This window comes from Oncorhynchus nerka, linkage group LG27, assembly GCF_034236695.1.
Source record: "Oncorhynchus nerka isolate Pitt River linkage group LG27, Oner_Uvic_2.0, whole genome shotgun sequence".
Taxonomy (NCBI): Eukaryota; Metazoa; Chordata; class Actinopteri; order Salmoniformes; family Salmonidae; genus Oncorhynchus; species Oncorhynchus nerka.
In genome coordinates this window covers 13,959,977-13,982,832 of record NC_088422.1, presented here as the reverse complement: position 1 = coordinate 13,982,832, position 22,856 = coordinate 13,959,977, and the positions used below count along the sequence as shown (strand labels likewise).

General features: G+C 44.9%; 1 protein-coding gene across 3 annotated transcripts in view; it reads left to right on the top strand.

The window, feature by feature from the left end:
- LOC115111272 (semaphorin-6A) overlaps nucleotides 1–22,856 on the top strand; it is a 101,813-nt gene that overhangs the window by 69,150 nt on the left and 9,807 nt on the right. The window contains exons 12-19 of one of the 3 annotated variants that reach the window (XM_029637151.2): nucleotides 459–614; nucleotides 2,009–2,182; nucleotides 3,345–3,485; nucleotides 3,639–3,716; nucleotides 5,226–5,284; nucleotides 7,332–7,352; nucleotides 7,547–7,588; nucleotides 9,968–10,123. In XM_029637151.2, the coding sequence (XP_029493011.1) occupies nucleotides 459–614; nucleotides 2,009–2,182; nucleotides 3,345–3,485; nucleotides 3,639–3,716; nucleotides 5,226–5,284; nucleotides 7,332–7,352; nucleotides 7,547–7,588; nucleotides 9,968–10,123 (827 nt within the window). The remainder of the gene's footprint in view (nucleotides 1–458; nucleotides 615–2,008; nucleotides 2,183–3,344; nucleotides 3,486–3,638; nucleotides 3,717–5,225; nucleotides 5,285–7,331; nucleotides 7,353–7,546; nucleotides 7,589–9,967; nucleotides 10,124–22,856) is intronic. The other 2 variants (XM_029637152.2, XM_029637153.2) reach the window with 2 other exon arrangements.

Sequence of the window (22,856 nt, the reverse complement as noted above, 5' to 3'; positions counted from 1 at the left end):
ACCTGGCCAAGATAATGCAAAGCAGTTCGACAGATACAACGACACAGAGTTACACATGGAGTAAAAACAAACATACAGTCAATAATACAGTAGAAACAAGTCTATATGTGTCTTCGTCTCTGATCTGTCTCTGTTGCTTTTCATGTACTGTAGACCTTATTACATTGTGCAGTGTCTATCATGGAAAAGAATTGAATCAGGGCTGGTTTCCATGCCAGGCCACAGAATCCACCCAAGTTATCCATCAAGAAAAGAAAGGTACCACTCCACCGCAATAGGGCAGCAAAACCTTTTCAATAAAGCTATCAAGAGGTGAGATGTCTTCGAACGGATCTCCTATCAAAGGCAGCTTCACTTTTACACGGCCTTCTCCTCTGCTACTCTGTCCTTGTAAAGAGATCAAATGGCTGCTCTCTGACTCCCACTGTTTGATTCCCTGATACTTTCATCCACTTTAGGCCCGGGTGTTGCGCTGGCACGCCATCCTTAGAGAAGTACAAGGTGTCCAACGAGTTCCCTGACGACACCCTGAACTTCATCAAGCAGCACCCTCTCATGGATGAAGCTGTGCCCTCTATCACTAACAGGCCCTGGTTTCTCAAGACCATGGTGCGGTGAGTATAGCCTCAATAGCTACGATGCTACTCTAGTTAGCGCGCTAGCTAGGTCTGGGTTATAGGTGGTGTTAATCAAGGTTATACGTGCATTATGCATTACTAAATTTGTAATTACCAGTGGTATCATTATATACATAAATCTTAGTTACAATTTCTATACAAATGTCATGGCACATAGCAAAGTGTTACGTTACATGTTGTTAAAATGATTATGTACATCAAAAGCAGGTACTTTTATAAGGCCATATGATGGAAGGTGGTTTTATTATCTATGTCACAGCCTCTGTGTGTAGTACGACTCTAACACAGGAAGTCAGCCGCAAACTGAATCTGTAATAGGACCCTATCTCATATATTCCCCAAAGGGACATTATAGAATTTGAGCTTTTGTTACAAATTGGACTATCAAAATCCTATCAACTATGAAAACCTATTCCATTATATGTTCTAGTGGCTAGCCAGGCAACATCTGTATGGAGGTAGACTGGATTCAAGGATATCCCTCTTGAGATTTCCTATTATTCTGGATACTGTCCTTGTGGTTGTTATTATTCTTAACGGGACAGAATCATCGACATACTGTAATACTTGAGATTACTGTTATTGTTGATGGCGCAAAACCATGGGCTTAGTGAATACAGACGTTCAATGTCATTTCAAAGCAGACAGTCTGAGTGGGAGAGAAGAAGGCCTTATCTGACTGATTTGATTGTGATGTGAGCATTTACTCAGATAATGTAAAGGATTAAGTCGGTGCTTTCATTCCAGCGAAGGCATACACATGTTTTATATCTCATGACCTTGTGTGAAGAGATCTAGTCTTTCAATGGCAGAATGGAAAAGGATGTGTGGTCCACTAAATTGCTGAAAAATATATTTGTAATATATTTGTCTTTAATCCTTTCCATCTCACTGAATTAATAGCCATGCAAATGTATGTGCATATGGATCTGCAGATTATACACGGTTTTGATAACAGTAGGAGCTCCATGGTACAAATCTAATTGGAGATACTTAAGCAATAAGGCCCGAGGGGGTGTGGTATATGGTCAACATACCACGGCTAATGGCTGTTCTTAAGCACGGCGCAACGCGGAGTGGCTGGATACAGTCCTTAGCCATGGTATATTGGCCATATACCACACACCCCCGAGGAGCCTTATTGCTATTATAAACTGGCTACCAACGTCATTAGAGCAGTACAAATAATTGTGTTGTCATACCCGTAGTATACGGTATGATATACCATGGCTGTCAGCCAATCAGCATTCAGGGCTCGAACCGCCCAGGTTATAATACTAGATAACACACAGTGGAGTTCCGTCTTAAAATGAAGAAATGAGGTATAAATCCATAAACGTGTTCTTCCCGGTGTTCCATGTCTGTTCTAGATACCGGCTGACCCGGATCGCTGTAGACAGTGCAGCTGGACCCTATCGGAATCACACCGTCGTTTTTCTGGGATCAGAGAAGGGGATCATTCTTAAATTCCTGGCCAAGATGAACAGTGGTTTCCTGAATGACAGTCTCTTCCTTGAGGAGCTCAACGTGTATAACCCAGAGAAGTATGTATTCCATAAGCTAGACACCACTACACCAGCACCAGCACCCCAGCACCACTACACAAGCACCGCTATCCCATCACCACTACACCAGCGCCACTAACCCATCACCACTACACCAGCACCACTACACCAGCACCACTACACCAGCACCGCTAACCCAGCACCACTACACCAACACCACTAACCCATCACCACTACACCAGCACCGCTATCCTATCACCACTACACCAGCACCACTAACCCATCACCACTACACCAGCCCCACCCTACCAGCACCACTAACCCATCACCACTACACCAGCCCAACCCTACCAGCACCACTAACCCATCACCACTACACCAGCCCCACTACACCAGCAGCACTATGCCAGCACCACTACACCAGCCTACCAGATGGCTACTCTATCATTTAAAGAGTTTCATCAAGTTACACTCTGCACTGACCACAGCTACTAAATTAAAGAGACCGGTCCCGGATCTTCAGTAACAGGGGCTCAGACCACACAACTCTACTCTTACAAATGCAGGACGATTAAAGGAAACTGAGAGGGACTGCTAGTCATTCAATCCAGCCTGAGATCTCTTCCTAATACATTATAAAGGGGCCTTTGGAATATTTGGAGTAAATGGGAAAATGTGCCTGGGCCTTGCCAAAGCAAATAGATGAGAGGCTTGATGATAGGGTAGAGTCAATGAGAAGGGGATGAGAGGCAGGGCTTTCAAGGTGACAGGCGTTTGTGTTTGTTATCCAACGACGTAGCGTCATGTGACATGGGTGTGTGTGGGGTGAACGACAAAGCCCCCCCTTTTCTTCCTGGCATGGGCAGAGCAGTCTCTGGCCCTCAGCGGATAGCGTAGGTGACTTTGCTGGGTGGGATCAGGATCTGGGTTTGGCCACCGCGCATTACATAGTGTAGATGGACTGTAAGCCCTAATTGAGGGCTGTAATGCCCGGGCTGAAGATAAATCCCTCCTCTAGGGTAGATGGATGCTCTGCACGGTGGGATTAGCATGGACTCTCTCTTATGCCCTGCAGACAAAGATGCTATGGTGGGGCTTTGAGCGCCTATCAACAGAGAGAGACTGGGGCTTTTTTGAAATGTTCTGTTCGTGCTGACAACTTCTGCTGTCTGTCTGTCTCTCTGCCCTGCCACCAATCCAGGTGCAGCATCGACGGTGTGGACGACAAGCGGATCGTCAGCATGCAGATGGACAGCCAGGGACACTCTCTGTTTGTGGCCTTTTCCTCCTGTGTGGTCAAGGTGCCGCTTTCTCGCTGCGAGAAACATGACAAATGCAAAAAGTAGGTTTATAAATGAAACCCTCCATCCATCCATTCTCTTAGAGCGAGGACTTTATTTGTGTGTTTGTAATGTCCTAACCAATCAGTCTTCAGGAAAATAAAAGGCTATGAAGATACACTTTGTGATGAGAGTGCTGTGTGCGTTTCCTCCAGATCATGTATTGCCTCCAGGGATCCCTACTGCGGCTGGGTGTCCGAGGGAGCGTGCAGGCAGGTGGTGCTCGACCCAAAGTAAGTTACTGCTCACTCCACTATCATACTATCTATTTCACGTACGGTAATCATAACGTCATTTGTGCCGTATGATGACTTGGTGTCCTCAGTGACGTCAATCTAGCTACTGTTTACATTTTTAGTTTCTATGATTAGTCACATTTTTGTGGTGCTCTGTATTTTCTTCCAACTGAAAGAGCCATTGAAAAGTCTGATGGAAGGAAAGGGATATTTGCCCTGGGGCTGGGGCTTGGGAGGAGGGGGACTTGGCAGTCGCCGTCATTTGTGGCTATATTTATGAAGCAGAACTAGATGTGTTTCGAAATAAAAAAAAACAGCATATGGAGTTTCGGTGGGTGAATCCCATTTAAGAGATGAAGTCATAATAAAAGGAACAGCTTTTGATGTTAAATTAATTTGATCCCAGCCAAATGATTGGTCTCGCATGCTACAGTACTATATCCTATTATAATTTCTAAAGCCCTGGCCTCTCGGCTGTTCTGATTGAGTTTCCACTTTGGAAATTGAGTAGACAGAGGCATTAGGAGGTTAGATGACCTCAGTTTTACTGTACAATATTTCTAAGTGAGTGAGGATAAGAGCGCTATGATCTGTAGGTTCTGTGGCGAGCGATTGAAAGCATTTGGCCGGACGTGTCTCAGTGTTTAAAGGCCCAATGCAGCCATTTGTATCTCAATATCAAATCATTTTTTAACAATTAAGTACCTGTTTAAAATAAACTAATACTGCTTCCTAGCAAAGATCAATTTCTCAAGCAAGAATTCAGCTAGGATTGTCTGGGAGTGGTCTGATTGGGGAAGGGAAAACAGGCCCTATAGAGTCACTCTCTCTCTGTCTCTCTCTCTCTGTCTCTCTCTCTCTGACTCTCTCTCTCTCTGTCTCTCTCTCTGACTCTCTCTCTCTCTCTGTCTCTCTGTCTCTTTCTCTCTCTCTCTCTCTCTGTCTCTCTCTCTCCTCTGACCAATATGCTGTGGGTCTGCTGTATATTACCAGGTGACATCTTGCACCACCCTCAAAGGCTAGATAAGTCAACATCATATTAAAAACTACATAGCATGTGTGTTTCCTCTTACTGCATTTCAGCAAAAATGGTTTCATCAATACTCTACTTTTGATTTGAAGCCTGGTAAACCAGGCTGTGTAGAGCATGATCCATGCTCTGATTGTAAGCAGTGGTCCAGGCAGCAGAGGCTGTCATCCTTGACTGTAATCTCCCAGACAGTTGGCCGCTCTGTTTCACTGCATGGTTGGTGGTCCTTCAGGAAAGTTGGGTGTGGGCTGCTGGGAGAAAACAGTGTCCACCTTCCTTCCGCTTCATTGGCCTGGTCCCTGGCCCTGATGCGTGTGATTGGACCGTGGACCCATATCGATAGTGAAGGCAGACAGTAGGGTTGTCCTCCTGGCTGGTCCTGTGATGCCTGATCTGTCCAGGCCTATGTGAGTTCTGATCTGTCCAGGCCTGTGTGAGTCCAGTCATTCACTATGATGTCTCTGTTCATTATGCAGATCGGCCTTCGAGCAGGACGTGGAGCATGGCAACACAGATGGACTGGGAGACTGCCAAAGTAAGCAGGCCTCTTCCCTCTGTTGATCTGGGCTCAATGTGCCTCTGTCCTGCAGGACAGGGACGTGTATCTCACCCCACCATACACAACAGCACACACAAACATTGTACACACACACGCACATACTCACGCACACACACACAGCCCATACTCCCCTAAAGAGTCCACAACCACTCTGTATAGACTAGAGTACATAGCTCTGTGTTGCTTTGTGGTTAATACCGATTAGGGGAATACCAATGAATCAGAAGAAAACAAGAATGGAAAGCCTATTCACATCCCTTTAGAGAAACACAAGACCAGAATAGACAGTTCACATTCCTTTAGAGAAACACAATAGACCAGAATAGACTGTTCACATTCCTTTAGAGAAGCACCGTAGACCAGAATAGATGAGAATGTCCTTTAAAGAAGAACCATAGAATAGATGAGAATGTCGATAAATATTGAACAGGCAGTCGATTCTCAATTACTTTAGGCCTTTTCACATTGCATTGTTCTTAGCCCTGGACGATCTTGCTTATAGCCTAGCATTTGATTTCCAACAGTGATGGTTTGTATAAACCTTGCTGTCTGCCTGTCTAACCTCAGAAACAAAGTTACACTTTTGAAATTCGATCTCGCCCCAGTACAGAGAATGCTGCGTATGAACGAGACATCAACTTTTCTGATCCAGGCGAAATCATGCAACAGTATTATTATCATGGATATATCCAATTAATAATCAATAGAAAAGCTATGAAAACACAGCCGTGCTAAAAAAGTTTTGTAATTAACTTGAGTGTACAGTTGATTTTCTACAACGGGTTAGCTAGCCAACTAAGGCTAACACAGTCACAACAAACCGCGCAACTAGAATAACAGAAAAGTAGCGGCATTTGCGTTGGTTTGACCTGTTTTTCTATTTACCTTACTTTGTAAAAATTAGGGATTTTGACTGGCTGAGAAAAGATGTCCTGACATGTTAATTGTTAATAGGACAGTGGAGATGTTGAGACAGACAGAAACGTATGTACAAACCCCCGTTGTTGCAAACCAAATGTTAGGCTAGAAGCAAGGGGAAACAATGTCTACATGCTTTTTACAGTGGAGATCAAGTTAATGAATTGGCTGTCTGGGGCCTCCAGAGTGGAACAGCAGTCTAAGGCATTGCATCGCAGTGCTCGAGGCTTCACTACAGCCCCGGGTTTGACCCCAAGCTGTGCCACAGCCAGCCGTGACCAGGAGACCCATGATTTCCTTGTCCCATCGCGCTCTAGAGACTCCTTGTGGCGGGCTGTGCACCTGCAAGCTGACTTCGGTTGCCAACTGGACGGTGTTTCCGTTGACACATTGGTGTGGCTGGTTTAAGCGAGCAATGTGTCAAGAAGCAATGCGACTTGGCAGGGCCGTGTTTCGGAGGACGCATGGCTCTCGACCTTCGCCTCTCCCGAGTCCGTAGGAGAGTTCCAGCGATGGAACAAGACTGTAACTTCCAATTGGATATCACGAAAAGGGGTAAAAATTGTCTGGCTGGTCTGATGGGACACTGGATGAGCAGGGATTTCTCAGATGGAACAGAAAACAAGATGCTCATTTTTGCTTCAAAGGCTTATCTGTGCAAAACATTGTTTTTTTTGTATTGCTTAGAACACGTCTCAACCAATCATAATGGTTGTTTTAACCAACCCATGGTAGAATATTAATTTACTGCATTATAGGCATCACAAGCATTTGTAAATTAAGGGACAGTGCAGCTTTTGTGATTGGACAGTGAGCATTCTAGGCGTTGTTCTTGACCCTGATTCACACGGGCTATTTTGGCACAGTGTTTCTGGGGCTAACCCTGAAAAGTTGATGCTAACCCTGCTCCTGAGCAGAGCCAACTAGCCCTGAGCTAAGGTGAACATTCACTTAGCCCCTGGCAAAAATGTCCTTCAGCCCTTAGTTAAGGTGCATTGTGAATGCGCCTTTTGAAGAGATGGTTTAGATCATGCCAATTGTATTTTTGATTTATTTTGCTCTTTAAAAAAAACGAATTAACACATTTTTCCTTTGATTTTTTTAGATGCGTTCGTGGCCCTCAACGGTAAGTACCAAACCCGAGGTAACGACATAATACCTCCCCTCACACGTATTTATTTTCAGCTCTTCCGTTCAATCAATTCTTTGCTCTCACCATAATGAAACCACGCCCACTATTTCACGAGGAGCTAAACGAGCTGAGCTTTAACTGACATGTTTCATTTTCTTTATTTTTTTCCGTTCCTTTTCTTTCTGTAGACGTTCAGTCCAGTCCTCACAGTCATGAAAGGCCTCGCCATGGTCAGTTTACTTTTGTTTCCCCCCGGTTTGTCATATACAGTGTAATTCTCTAGCATCTAGAACCTTTCCTAATCCACTCCTCAGTGTTCCGAGTCCAGATCTTCCCTCCCCTCCACCCCTCCTCCTCCTGCCCTGTTCTGCTCTACTGTGAAGGACCTCTAGACTGCGATGCAATAGCATTGATTTGTCCTAACCTTTGTTTCCCTAATTGGATGGATCTTGTTGTTAATAGAAAAGGCCTCCATGATTCATTGTGGTTCACCAGACTCATCAAGGTGCATGAAAACGATGGAGGTTGTTGACAGAGGCTAAACACAAGCTCACTGCTCTAGAAGCTCCAACATTTCCCATACAAACCCACAGCACTGCTGCACGGTACCACTAGCTTACAGCAAGCATACTCACGCATACACACGCAGACAGACAGCACAATTCAATTCCACACTTACATCTATTGAATGTGTTTATGCTCGATTCTTGGTGCTGGTTGATTAAACTATTTTCCGTCCAGGCTTATGAAGAAGAATGATAAACAGTCTTGATTAGCCTGCAACGATGTCACAGTCCTCCATAGCACCTCACACTTCATCTATACAAGACCAAGCATTCACACTCCCATATGGAATGACAAGAATAGCAATTTTGGGGGGTGATATCATTCCAGATATAATCCCTTTTCTCCCCTACTGTGTTCCCCCATTTCTTCCTGTCAGATTTCAGGTGAAATACAAAGCGTTTGTATTTAAATGTAGCCCTGCAGTTGTGAGTGTTTGTTTCTCCCTGTAGGTATGGCTGTGTATTTGAGGCAGTCAAACCCAAAGCGTTTCAGACACAGACTGTAGATATAGTGCTGAAGACGAATGCCCTTTCTTTCCCCCCAGACAAGCCCTCTCCTCCTCTGTTAAACTTTTAAAAAAAGGAATCTGCACAAGTTGGCAGTTTAGGATTTTCTTTTCCAAGGAGCTGGTGCTTTGCCTCTGTATATGTGTCATCTGACTGAATTGCACTTCCCTTGGCCGAAGAAAATGAATTATAAAATAGTCCTGTCACACTAATCTCTCAGCCCACGGTGCATTGTTAAATAAATCATTTTAATGATTGCCACGCGGAGGCTTGGGGGCTGTTGTTCATGGTAGACAAACGGCAACAATCCCAGCCCCCTACCGCCTCCCTTCCTCTCCCTACCCCCACCACCAGCCTCTCAGCAACCATCACCCCCTCATGGGAAAGCGTGTTAAAATGGTTTACTGGGAGCTGGCCTGATTAACATACGAGCTGTTGATTACAGTATGGCTGCTGGTCGCCTGAAAGGAGACTCAAGTTATTGCTCTAAACAGGAGAGACGTGAGGATGGACACTGATAATGGGATTTATTTGGACATTCTTGATAGAGGAGCCACAAAAAGATACAGGCAGGAACCAAGTGAAGGAGAATGAATATGGATATTGATACAACATAGAAAAACAACAGAGTATGGTATGGACTAGTTTTGTCTTAGTCCCGCTGTAACTGTGGCCAGCAGTGCAGTGTCATTGATGAGTGTAATCAGTAGGGCAATTTAGGTTAAATGACATTAATATCTTAATTACCCCTCATGATTAATTTGGTCATGTTGTTGGGCTTTTTCAAAGCACTCTGCTAAATATAGCTGATGGATTGACATTGAAACGTAGTGGGTAGAGGAGAGCAGAGAACGAAAACAGAAGACAGGTTTGTTAGGGAGGGAGGACTTTTTCTTGCTCTTCATATCAAAGGTAAGCCTCCCTGAGGTGATTTTGTGAGAGGCTTTTTAGTCTGAGCCAGCGGTAGCGTGACATGTAAGTGAGAACAGGAACAGGAGCTCTCTCTCCCTCTCTCTCTCTCTCTGTCTCTCTCGCTCTGTCTCTCTGACTCTCTGTCTCTCCCTCTCCCCCTCTCCCTCTCCCTCTCTCTCTCTCTCTCTCTCCCTCTCCCTCTCCCTCTGTCTCCCTCTCTCTCTCTCTGTCTCTCTGTCTCTCTCTCTCTCTCTCTCTGTCTCTCTCTCCCTCTCCCTCTCCCTCTCTCTTTCCCTCTCCCTCTCTCACTTTCTCTCTCTCTCTCGCTCTCTCGCTCTCTGTCTCTCTCACTTTCTCTCTCTCTCTCTCTCTCTCTCTCGCTCTGTCTCTCTCTGTCTCTCTGTCTCTCTCTCTCGCTCTCTCTCTCTCCCTCTCTCTCTCTCTCTCTCTCTCTCTCTCTCTCTCGCTCTGTCTCTCTCTGTCTCTCTCTGTCTCTCTCTCTGTCTGTCTCTCTCTCTCTCTCTCTTGTAACTTCGCACAGCCCATCTGCCCCCTGAAAGAGTGTGTTTGTGTGCATGCGTATATGTGTGTGTGAGGAGAGTTAACCTGTGTTGTGTCCGGCAGGCCATCCCACCCTCCCATTCCCCACCACGGCCCACCCCCAAGCAGGAGGACCCCTGGGTCGGGGCGGCATGGTGGAGCAGGCGGACCCCCCCATGCCCTCAGATAAGAGGGACCCCTATATGGCGGTGCCCTCTCAGACCCAGCAGGACGCCACTGGTAAGCCTTGGAATAGAAGAGTCCATTTCTCCTGTGGCAGGGATGAAGTTTACCGTGTCTACTTCCAGCTGACCAGCCCAGAACTGTAACAGCGTCAGGAGAGAACAAATTGCCTCACCCCGTAGAGAGATTTATTAAACAAAGAGTTTAATGTTCCCGAGGAGATGTAATATACACACCATTACACTTCAGGAAGAAAAAAAAAAGTATTTATTTTCACAAGAAGATGGCCCCAGCTTTATCTTGTGCAGGAGCATGATATGGACGGCCCTATTTGCCGTGTTAACATCCCAGCTGGCTCAAGGTCACTTTAAGCCCAGACACATAAAGACAAACAGAGAATACACAGCTGTGATTGCACTGATCAATGCCCTGTCCTGTAAGAACAGACAAACCATTAGAAGTTCCATTACATCAAATGTAATGTGAAGTCATCTTATTAGATGACTGGCTGCCATGAGAAGATATTGATAATCAATAAGGATGATTAGAGGTGACCGTAGACATCCACAGAACACACGCTCGCACACACGTACGCACACACTCACACACACACCAATGAGGAGTGCAGCTCTGTGTGTGTGTTAGGGTGAGGTCATCATATCTCTCTCTGGGGTGTGGCAGTGTGTGAAGTCTCCTGGGTGGTACTCTATGGCTGCGTCCCAATTCTCTGCCATTCCCTTCTCCAGAAGTGAGCACTTCCCGTTGTGGATTTTAAACGCATTGGATTGGTGAAAACATTGACTGGAAGGAGTTTCTAGTTTTGTTAAATCTATGATAGGAAGTTTAATGTGGGAGAAAGGTGGAGAATGGGGATGCAGTCTAGATGAATCTCAGTGAGCTATCTGTTGCTCTCCTCTCGCTCTTTCCTCTCTGGGAGCTGGAACCAGACAACTGTAGCCAGACTAGACAGACACAATGGTGGCAGAGACTACAGCATGCTTAGACAGCATCACTGTGGTGTTGCTACCCTCGTTGCTGTTACCTGGGACCTGACTGGCCCCGTCCATCATGGCAACCGTCATGGCAACCCAGTTCACAGCAACAAGGGCTCACATTCAAACCAAGCTTCCAGTGTTTTTCTTTTCAACAACAGTTTTGCAGCTTGTCTCAGTATTATCAGTTCAATTTCAGCTCAAGTTGCTTTTTTTGTGTTTAAAGTGAGCTCTGATATTGCCTGTTTTGGTTCTGTGAGTGACTGTATTTGCATGGCTTGTTTTTCAACTCTTACTTGACTATTTATTTCCCTGCTTTGATTGTATTTAAGCACCATTTTGCCTCCATGCAGCTTAAAGCGTCCCTGCATGGCAAACTGTCTGCAGTACTCATCTCCTTATGTCCTTATCCTAGAGGTCTTCAGGGGTCCAAAGAGTTGGATCCATTCCAAAATGGATCCGTGGCTTTTCCACCCGACTCGCGATATGCATAAATATATATATTTTAAAACGGAGAACCGTTCCGAATGGACCCGAGGAGAGTCAGGCTGTGGAAAACAGACCAATACAGACCCGTGTTGGATCGGATCCGAAAGACCCGTTCAGACCCGAGAGAAAGAGGTAGAGAAAGGAACCTCCAACTAGGCACTGCTAGCGCCATCAATAAACAAGCCATTTTGGCCAAATGATCCACAGTTACGTGTCCTTAAAAACTGACTAGAACAAATTACAAGAAACCTATTCATTGTGTTTCGATGTATAGCATATTCCAAACATCATAGTATATTGGTTTTTACTTGTCCACTTCACTGTTCAGTTGTCGGAGATCTGAGCAATAAATGCATCAGGGCATTGCATGCATACAGGTCTAGTCATCCTCTGTATGAATATTAAAACATATTAAAGGAGACAAGCTAGCCATGTTCCCGACATCAACATGTACTTCTTAGAGGCTACTACTGCAATACAGATATAGGCATACAGAAGGAGGCTCATTCGTACATTTTCTATCAGAATATATTTGATAAAGATAAGGATTATGTTGTTAGATTAAAGGAGTAACTCTGGTAGGGCTGAAACATTCTTTCCCACCTCAAGCTCAACTGTCGGAGTCAGTTGGAGTGCTGGTGTACTGCCTTCATAGGCCTGCAGTAGCTAAATCTAATAATAGCCAGCTGGTGTGTACTGCCTTCATGGGCCTGCAGTAGCTAAGTCTAATAATAGCCAGCTGGTGTGTACTGCCTTCATGGGCCTGCAGTAGCTAAGTCTAATAATAGCCAGCTGGTGTGTACTGCCTTCATAGGCCTGCAGTAGCTAAACCTAATAATAGCCAGCTGGTGTGTACTGCCTTCATAGGCCTGCAGAGGCTAAGTCTAATAATAGCCAACTGGTGTGTACTGCCTTCATAGGCCTGCAGTAGCTAAGTCTAATAATAGCCAGCTGGTGTGTACTGCCTTCATAGGCCTGCAGTAGCTAAACCTAATAATAGCCAGCTGGTGTGTACTGCCTTCATGGGCCTGCAGTAGCTAAGTCTAATAATAGCCAGCTGGTGTGTACTGCCTTCATGGGCCTGCAGTAGCTAAACCTAATAATAGCCAGCTGGTGTGTACTGCCTTCATAGGCCTGCAGTAGCTAAGTCTAATAATAGCCAGCTGGTGTGTACTGCCTTCATAGGCCTGCAGTAGCTACACCTAATAATAGCCAGCTGGTGTGTACTGCCTTCATAGGCCTACAGTAGCTACACCTAATAATAGCCAGCTGGTGTGTACTGCCTTCATAGGCCTGCAGTAGCTAAGTCTAATAATAGCCAGCTGGTGTGTACTGCCTTCATAGGCCTGCAGTAGCTACACCTAATAATAGCCAGCTGGTGTGTACTGCCTTCATAGGCCTGCAGTAGCTGCACCTAATAATAGCCATGCTACACCAAACCTTCACAAAAGTTGCTTAACTTTAAAAATTAATTAAAGTAATTGTTTGTATGGAAAATATGAACAGGTAATTATATTGCGTCATTAAATTAATTACAAACAAAGGTGATTGCCTACCGTAGGGCCTACCCAACAAATGACAGCAATAGGCTAATGCTATTTATTTTACGACAGGCCTAATTTTAACCTTAAAATACACCGAACAAAAATATAAACGTAACATGTAAAGTGTTGGTCCCATGTTTCATAAGATGAAATCAAATATCTCAGAAATGTTCCATATACACAAAAAGCATATTTATGTTGTGCACAAATTTGTTTACATCAATTTTAGTGAACATTTCTCCTTTGCCAAGATAATCCTGACAGGTGTGGCATATCAAGAAGATGATTAAACAGCATGATCAATACACATGTGCACCTTGTGCTGGGAACAATAAAAGGCCACTCTAAAATGTGCAGTTTTGTCAGACAACATAATGCCACAGATGTCTCAAGTTTTGAGGGAGCATGTAAGTGGCATGCTGACTGCAGGAATGCCCACCAGAGCTGATGCCAGAGAATTGAATGTTCATCTCTACCATAAGCCTCCTCCAACGTAATTTTAGAGAATTTGGCAGTATGTCCAACCGGCCTCACAAGCTGTTCTTGTCTATTAATGTTCTGTATTATGTTATGTTTCATGTTTTGTGTTGGACCACAGGAAGAATAGCTGCTGCTTTTGCAACAGCTAATTGGGATCCTAATAAAATACCAAATACCAATCGCAGACCACGTGTATGGCGTTGTGTGGGCGAGTGGTTTGCTGATGTCAACGCTGTGAACAGAGTGACCCATAGTGGCGATGGGCTTATGGTATGGGCAGACATAAGCTATGAACACAATTGCATTTTTTCGATGGCAATTTGAATGCACAAAAATACCATGATGAGATCCTGAGGGCCATTTTTGTAAGGTATCTGTGACCGATTAGGGCCTAATGAATGGATTTCAATTGACTGATTTCCTCATATGAACTGTAACTCAGTAAAATCTTTGAAATTGTAGCATGTTGTGTTTATATTTTTGTTCAATATAAATATGGAGCCCAACATTAAAGACAAAACTTAATTTAGCCAACAAAAATATCTCAACAAAATGAAACAAAACACTTTTTTGCATAGGCTATTTAAATAACTTGTTTAGATGATTAAATTGGCCTACAATAATAATAATAATAATTTACAATAATAATAATAATGACTAAACAATTGATAATAAATACAAAAATAAATCAAAGGTAGAAAATTGCATCAAACCTCAACAGCGAGTTGCACACAGTCCATTTGACTGCACCAATGTTCTTTACATTTACATTTAAGTCATTTAGCAGACGCTCTTCTTCTCATCTTTGTCCACTACAATATTACAACTTGTCCCCGAGGACATTCCCCTCGTTGGCTCCTATTCACGATAGTCTTTCTTCTCTAACTTTCATTTTACTTTAATGAAAAAGGACTCCGACTTCACAATCAACAGTAGCCTAGGCCAAGGCTCCAGTTTCAGACGGATATTAGCTATACGTTTTATTGAGTTGCAATTGGCTGACCCAGATAACAAGCTCAAACAGATCTCATTACACAAACACTAAATTAACAGAGGACAGGTCCAATCGAGTCCAGTCGGTAGATACATTTTAATTGCACATACCCGAGACCCGTGGCAATTATATCAGACCCGTCCCAGATCCGAGACTAAAGTCCGAATTTAGGACCACGATTTGCTCGTGTCCCGGGTCGGATCTCTGAATTTTGTGTCTGTTGAAACCCTGAAGACCTCTACTTTATCCCTCTTTCACCTGTGCAGGTGCACTTCTCTTCTCATTCCTAGCTCCAGGTGCCGAATGTACTGTGAAAACACAACAGGAGAGCCAATCTAATACATCAAGGCTGTATGTAGGTCCTGACAGCCTCTATCTCTTAGCATAACCACAGACATCAAACCTCCCTCTTAGCCAAATCAATATGAATACTGTACATAGAGTACAGGGAAATCTGAATTCATCATCACCAGAAGATGTTTTGAAATAAATTAAGCTTTAAATATCGAAGACTTATAACTTCCCAAATTCTTAGCCCCCAGATTCATCCCTGCTAGCAATTAAAATTACATGACATTCCAACTTCCTCTTTGCAACTCACTCATTTTGGGATCCTTATCTGTTAATGAAAATGACAGTATCAATATGTATTAGGGCAACACATTGGAATAATTAGAATGGTGAAACAGTGGATATCTAGTAACTCCCCATCTACCAGATGAGAGCACCACTGTTGCTTGGTGACCAGTTCTGGCTTTCACAGTACATTTGAGCACCGTTGTGTCTGGGCTCATCTATCTGTGTGATATCCCACCTCTCCCCCACGACACTCCCTCCCTCCCTGCACACCACCGTCTGTTACCATTGTGAACAGTCTCCCTTCCACAGGACCTTTCATCTGTCCAGATGGAATGTTCCAAGGCTGTACCTTATTGTAGTGCAAATGAATTACTAACCGTATTTATGGAGCATCCTACCCCCTACCAACTGGAGTTATACCTATCTATCTGTCCCCTGCCCTGTCTGAGGGAATGAATCCTGTGCTCCCCTTCTCTCCCTCCTCCACCCCCCCGACCTGTGGCCATCTCTGTGTGTCTCTTCAATTTATGGGTTCATTACAAAAGCTATCCAGATGGAGGGAGGGGAGGAAGGAAGGAAAGGGAGGTTTTCTCTCCCGTTGCTCTGTGGCCTATGTCGTGTGTTCCACGTAGAGTCACTTTTCTAATGCCTGAATGGTATTTCCACAACTAACTCTCACTTTACTCCCTGGCTCAGGTTTGAATGGCATCTGTGTTTATGAAAATAAATCATCTGGTTGTGTACCATGAAGGGTAGATGTGTATAGGACATGGGAACATATTTTGTTATGCTGGAAACAATTCTCAGTGTGTTTCTTCTAATGGTTCACTATTAATGAAATGGACGTAAATCAACAAACGTGTCTGTTTTCCGCGGACAGTTTTGCTTTTTCAATATTGCATGTTTACATGTATTCTATATGTATATTTCATTTCATCATTGTTTTAGACATAGGCCTTTTTTATTCAATTAACAATATTATTCACATGGTGGTGATTTGCACCCTGGTTGTCATAGCATACACTCTACCTTCTGGTTGTCATAGCAAACACTACCTTCTGGTTATTTGAGGCGGCAGGTAGCCTAGTGGTTAGAGTGTTGGACTAGTAAGCTCAAGGTTGTCGTTCTGCCTCTGAAAAAGGCAGTTAACTCACTGTTCCTAGGCCGTCATTGAAAATAAGAATTTGTTCTTGGCTGACTTGCCTAGTTAAATAAAGGTTAAAAAAATAAAAAATAAAACCTTCTGGTTGTCATAGCAAATACTCTACCTTCTGGTTGTCATAGCAAACACTCTACCTTCTGGTTGTCATAGCAAACACTCTACATTCTGGTTGTCATAGCAAACACTATACCTTCTGGTTGTCATAGCAAACACTCTACCTTCTGGTTGTCAAAGCAAACACTCTACCTTCTGGTTGTCATAGCAAACACTCTACCTTCTGGTTGTCATAGCAAACACTCTACCTTCTGGTTGTCAAAGCAAACACTCTACCTTCTGGTTGTCAAAGCAAACACTATACCTTCTGGTTGTCATAGCAAACACTCTACCTTCTGGTTGTCATAGCAAACACTCTACCTTCTGGTTGTCATAGCAAACACTACCTTCAGTGCTGGTATTTTACACCAGACAGTTTGCCAGTTGCACCTAGAGGGTTATTTTCAGCTTCAGTTCCCTGTAATGTGTGGCATGATAGAAGCACAACCTCAGAGTGGAGACAATTACTGTACCAATATGCCATTTAAGTTTGAACACACCACTATCAGGCTGGAAAGTCTGTAGGGGAGTCTGAATAAAGGGAATAACAGAAATGAGGACAACGATCTGGTTACTCAGGAAGCCTCTGATTACATACCCTGTAATGTTAAGGTGAACCGAGAGAGACGATGATATGTCATCTCCTATTGATTCTAAGTATGTCTAATCTATTTAGACTGTTTAGTAATAATGTTTGCAGAGGTCAGAAAAATAATCAGACCTGTTATTTTTACTATTGTGTACTTCCGCCATTTATATCGAGCTTCAAGCAACAGGCTTCCTTCCTCCCCATTAGCTTGCATTGTGTTGCCCTGCTAGGTTCTCTTACCTCTGCCTCAGAGAACACATACAGTGCAGCACGTCTGCATTTCACAGGATCCACATGGGTCTTTCCTCTTTGTGTCTTTCAGATGTGTTCTTACATTTTAAACCCAAGGTGCTCTATTTAATCCATTCACCGTAAAATGCGTAGCAATTAAAACAAGTGATTTTAATTTCCACAGTTCATGATCTGAGTAGATCTCCACATGCTTAGCTTGAGCACAGTGTTCTCCATCTTAAATAGGTGGGGCTTTAAGCGATAATTGTAAATAATAAAAAATACAAATAGAGTCCTAAAAGGTTCTTATGTACCCATGGCTCAAACAGAGTACAACAAACTGAGTGGACAAAACATTAAGAACACCTTCCTATCATTGAGTTGCACCCCTTCATGTCCTCAGAACAGCCTCAATTTGTCAAGGCATGGACTACAAGGTGTCCAAAGCGTTCTACAGGGATCCTGGCCCATCCCTAAGCAGTTTCCTTCCTGTCCTACATCTTAGTTCAGAAGGACGACTGCATCGTTGATGTGTCTGGGTGGTTTAATACATCATCCACAGCATCCTTATTAACTTGACCATACTTAAAGACATATTCAATGTCTGATTTGTTATTGTTACCCGTCTGCCAATCACTGCCCTTCTTTATGAGGCTTTTGAAAAGCTCCCTGGTCTTTGTAGTTGAATCTGTGCTTGAAATTCAATACTTGACTGAGGGACCTGAGTCAAGTATTGAATGTAAGTATTGACTGTATGGGGGACAGAGGAAGGGGTAGTCAATAAGAAATCATGTCAACCCCTATTATTTCACACAGAGTCCATGTAACTTATTATGTGATTTGTTAAGCCAGATGTTAGTCCTGAACTAATTTAGGCTTGCCTAAACAAAGGGGGTGATATTATGCAACAACTATATTATAGTTATTACATTTGTCAAAACATTTTCACGTTTACATTATGTAGTATTTTGTCTAGATCAATGACAAACAATCACAGTTAAATCTATTTCAATCCTATTTTGTAATGCAACAAAATGTGATCAAATCCAAGGTGGGTAAATACTTCTGATACCCACTGTAGCTATAGCTACAGTTAATGATGGTCTGCCTTGAGAAGACGACCATGACCACAACCATGATCTTTGAACACAGAGATTGCTTTTCTCTGAGGCACATAGCTTCCTCTGAGTGATGGTCTACCTCGTCCTCCAAGTTGAAAAGACGACCACAATCTTTGAACACAAAAATGGGGTTCTCTCCAAGGCTGGTTCTCTCCAAGATGTAACCTCAAGGCATTTCCATTCATCCTCCCTTCCAGTCAGCTGGGTCCATATTGTGTTTTGTGTTAGCACCATTTAGGGCTTTATTCAAACTGTATCGTGGAAATTCGGCGCAAAAAGCCCAATTGAAATTTAAGGCAATGTTCCCACGTTGGCAGAGGCGGCATTAACTGTGAACGCTGCATATGGCAACTCAATTCAAAATGACCAAAACATTTCTATCGCAAAATCTGTAGCACTTTTGACAATACAGACTGAATAGAGCCGTTAGTTTTTCAGCATGTGGTAGGGACACATCACTGAACGCATTTCAATGTGATTGAGATTTTATCCTTTTCAGACAATGCCTGTGTATGCTATAGCCCCACTCAGAGGTTATCACCCCAATCAGAGGTTAAAGCCCCAGTCAGAGGTTAAAGCCCCAGTCAGAGGTTATAGCCCCAGTCAGAGGTTATAGCCCCAGTCAGAGGTTATAGCCCCAGTCAGAGGTTATAGCCCTAGTCAGAGGTTATAGCCCCACTCAGAGGCTAAAGCCCCCAGTCAGAGGTTAAAGCCCCACTCAGAGGTTATAGCCCTAGTCAGAGGTTATAGCCCCACTCAGAGGTTAAAGCCCCAGTCAGAGGCTATAGCCCCAGTCAGAGGTTATAGCTCCACTCAGAGGCTAAAGCCCCAGTCAGAGGTTAAAGCCCCAGTCAGAGGTTAAAGCCCCAGTCAGAGGTTATAGCCCCAGTCAGAGGTTAAAGCCCCAGTCAGAGGTTAAAGCCCCAGTCAGAGGTTATAGCCCTAGTCAGAGGTTATAGCCCCAGTCAGAGGTTAAAGCCCCAGTCAGAGGTTATAGCCCCAGTCAGAGGTTATAGCCCCAGTCAGAGGTTATAGCCCCAGTCAGAGGTTATAGCCCCAGTCAGAGGTTATAGCCCCAGTCAGAGGTTATAGCCCCACTCAGAGGCTAAAGCCCCCAGTCAGAGGTTAAAGCCCCAGTCAGAGGTTATAGCTCCACTCAGAGGCTAAAGCCCCAGTCAGAGGTTAAAGCCCCAGTCAGAGGTTATAGCCCCAGTCAGAGGTTAAAGCCCCAGTCAGAGGTTAAAGCCCCAGTCAGAGGTTATAGCCCTAGTCAGAGGTTATAGCCCTAGTCAGAGGTTATAGCCCTGGTCAGAGGTTATAGCTCGACTCAGAGGCTAAAGCCCCAGTAAGAGGTTATAGCCCTAGCCAGAGGTTATAGCTCCACTCAGAGATTATCACCCCAATCAGAGGTTAAAGCCCCAGTCAGAGGCTAAAGCCCCAGTCAGAGGTTATAGCCCTAGTCAGAGGTTATAGCTCTAGTCAGAGGTTATAGCTCCACTCAGAGGCTAAAGCCCCAGTCAAAGGTTAAAGCTCCAGTCAGAGGTTATAGCCCCACTCAGAGGTTAAAGCCCCACTCAGAGGTTAAAGCCCCAGTCAGAGGTTATAGCCCCAGTTAGAGGTTAAAGCCCCAGTCAGAGGTTAAAGCCCCAGTCAGAGGTTAAAGCCCCAGTCAGAGGTTAAAGCCCCAGTCAGAGGTTAAAGCCCCAGTCAGAGGTTATAGCCCTAGTCAGAGGTTATAGCTCCAGTCAGAGGTTATAGCTCCACTCAGAGGTTATAGCCCCAGTCAGAGGTTAAAGCCCCAGTCAGAGGTTATAGCCCCAGTCAGAGGTTATAGCCCCAGTCAGAGGTTATAGCCCCAGTCAGAGGTTATCACCCCACTCAGAGGTTATCACCCCACTCAGAGGTTATCGCCCCACTCAGAGGTTATCGCCCCACGCAGAGGTTATAGCCCCAGTCAGAGGTTAAAGCTCCACTCAGAGGTTATAGCCCCAGTCAGAGGTTATAGCCCCACTCAGACGTTATAGCCCCAGTCAGAGGTTATAGCCCCAGTCAGAGGTTATAGCCCCACTCAGAGGCTAAAGCCCCAGTCAGAGGTTATAGCCCTAGTCAGAGGTTATAGCTCCAGTCAGAGGTTATAGCCCTAGTCAGAGGTTATAGCCCCACTCAGAGGCTAAAGCCCCCAGTCAGAGGTTAAAGCCCTAGTCAGAGATTATAGCCCTAGTCAGAGGTTATAGCCCTAGTCAGAGGTTATAGCCCTAGTCAGAGGTTATAGCCCCAGTTAGAGGTTATAGCCCCAGTTAGAGGTTATAGCCCCAGTTAGAGGTTAAAGCCCCAGTCAGAGGTTAAAGCCCCAGTCAGAGGTTAAAGCCCCAGTCAGAGGTTATAGCCCTAGTCAGAGGTTATAGCTCCAGTCAGAGGTTATAGCTCCACTCAGAGGTTAAAGCCCCAGTCAGAGGTTAAAGCCCCAGTCAGAGGTTATAGCCCCAGTCAGAGGTTATAGCCCCAGTCAGAGGTTATCACCCCACTCAGAGGTTATCACCCCACTCAGAGGTTATCGCCCCACTCAGAGGTTAAAGCCCCAGGCAGAGGTTATAGCCCCAGTCAGAGGTTAAAGCTCCACTCAGAGGCTAAAGCCCCAGTCAGAGGTTATAGCCCTAGTCAGAGGTTATAGCTCCAGTCAGAGGTTATAGCCCTAGTCAGAGGTTATAGCCCTAGTCAGAGGCTAAAGCCCCCAGTCAGAGGTTAAAGCCCTAGTCAGAGGTTATAGCCCTAGTCAGAGGTTATAACCCTAGTCAGAGGTTATAGCCCCAGTCAGAGGTTATAGCCCTGGTCAGAGGTTATAGCCCCACTCAGAGGCTAAAGCCCCAGTCAGAGGTTAAAGCCCTAGTCAGAGGTTAAAGCCCTAGTCAGAGGTTATAGCCCCACTCAGAGGTTAAAGCCCCAGTCAGAGGTTAAAGCCCCAGTCAGAGGTTAAAGCCCCAGTCAGAGGTTATAGCCCTAGTCAGAGGTTATAGCCCTAGTCAGAGGTTATAGCCCTAGTCAGAGGTTATAGTTAGTTTAAAGCCCCAGTCAGAGGTTATCCCACGTCCCTAGTCAGAGGTTATCAGAGGTTATAGCCCTAGTCAGAGGTTATAGCACTAGTCAGAGGTTATAGCCCTGGTCAGAGGTTATAGCCCTAGTCAGAGGTTATAGCTCCAGTCAGAGGTTATAGCCCCAGTCAGAGGTTATAGCCCCAGTCAGAGGTTATAGCCCCACTCAGAGGTTATAGCTCCACTCAGAGGTTATAGCTCCACTCAGAGGTTAAAGCCCCAGTCAGAGGTTATAGCCCTAGTCAGAGGTTATAGCCCTAGTCAGAGGTTATAGCCCTAGTCAGAGGTTAAAGCCCCAGTCAGAGGTTATAGCCCTAGTCAGAGGTTATAGCCCTAGTCAGAGGTTATAGCCCTAGTCAGAGGTTATAGCCCTAGTCAGAGGTTATAGCTCCAGTCAGAGGTTATAGCCCCAGTCAGAGGTTATAGCTCCACTCAGAGGTTATAGCCCTAGTCAGAGGTTATAGCCCTAGTCAGAGGTTAAAGCCCCAGTCAGAGGTTATAGCCCTAGTCAGAGGTTATAGCCCTAGTCAGAGGTTATAGCTCCAGTCAGAGGTTATAGCCCCACTCAGAGGCTAAAGCCCCCAGTCAGAGGTTAAAGCCCTAGTCAGAGATTATAGCCCTAGTCAGAGGTTATAGCCCTAGTCAGAGGTTATAGCCCTAGTCAGAGGTTATAGCCCCAGTTAGAGGTTATAGCCCCAGTTAGAGGTTATAGCCCTAGTCAGAGGTTAAAGCCCCAGTCAGAGGTTAAAGCCCCAGTCAGAGGTTAAAGCCCCAGTCAGAGGTTAAAGCCCCAGTCAGAGGTTAAAGCCCCAGTCAGAGGTTAAAGCCCCAGTCAGAGGTTAAAGCCCCAGTCAGAGGTTATAGCCCTAGTCAGAGGTTATAGCTCCAGTCAGAGGTTATAGCTCCACTCAGAGGTTATAGCCCCAGTCAGAGGTTAAAGCCCCAGTCAGAGGTTATAGCCCCAGTCAGAGGTTATAGCCCCAGTCAGAGGTTATCACCCCACTCAGAGGTTATCACCCCACTCAGAGGTTATCGCCCCACTCAGAGGTTATAGCCCCAGTCAGAGGTTAAAGCCCCAGTCAGAGGTTATAGCCCTAGTCAGAGGTTATAGCTCCAGTCAGAGGTTATAGCTCCACTCAGAGGTTATAGCCCCAGTCAGAGGTTAAAGCCCCACTCAGAGGTTAAAGCCCCAGGCAGAGGTTATAGCCCCAGTCAGAGGTTAAAGCTCCACTCAGAGGTTAAAGCTCCACTCAGAGGTTAAAGCTCCACTCAGAGGTTATAGCCCCACTCAGACGTTATAGCCCCAGTCAGAGGTTATAGCCCCAGTCAGAGGTTATAGCCCCACTCAGAGGCTAAAGCCCCAGTCAGAGGTTATAGCCCCAGTCAGAGGTTATAGCCCAGTCAGAGGTTATAGCCCTAGTCAGAGG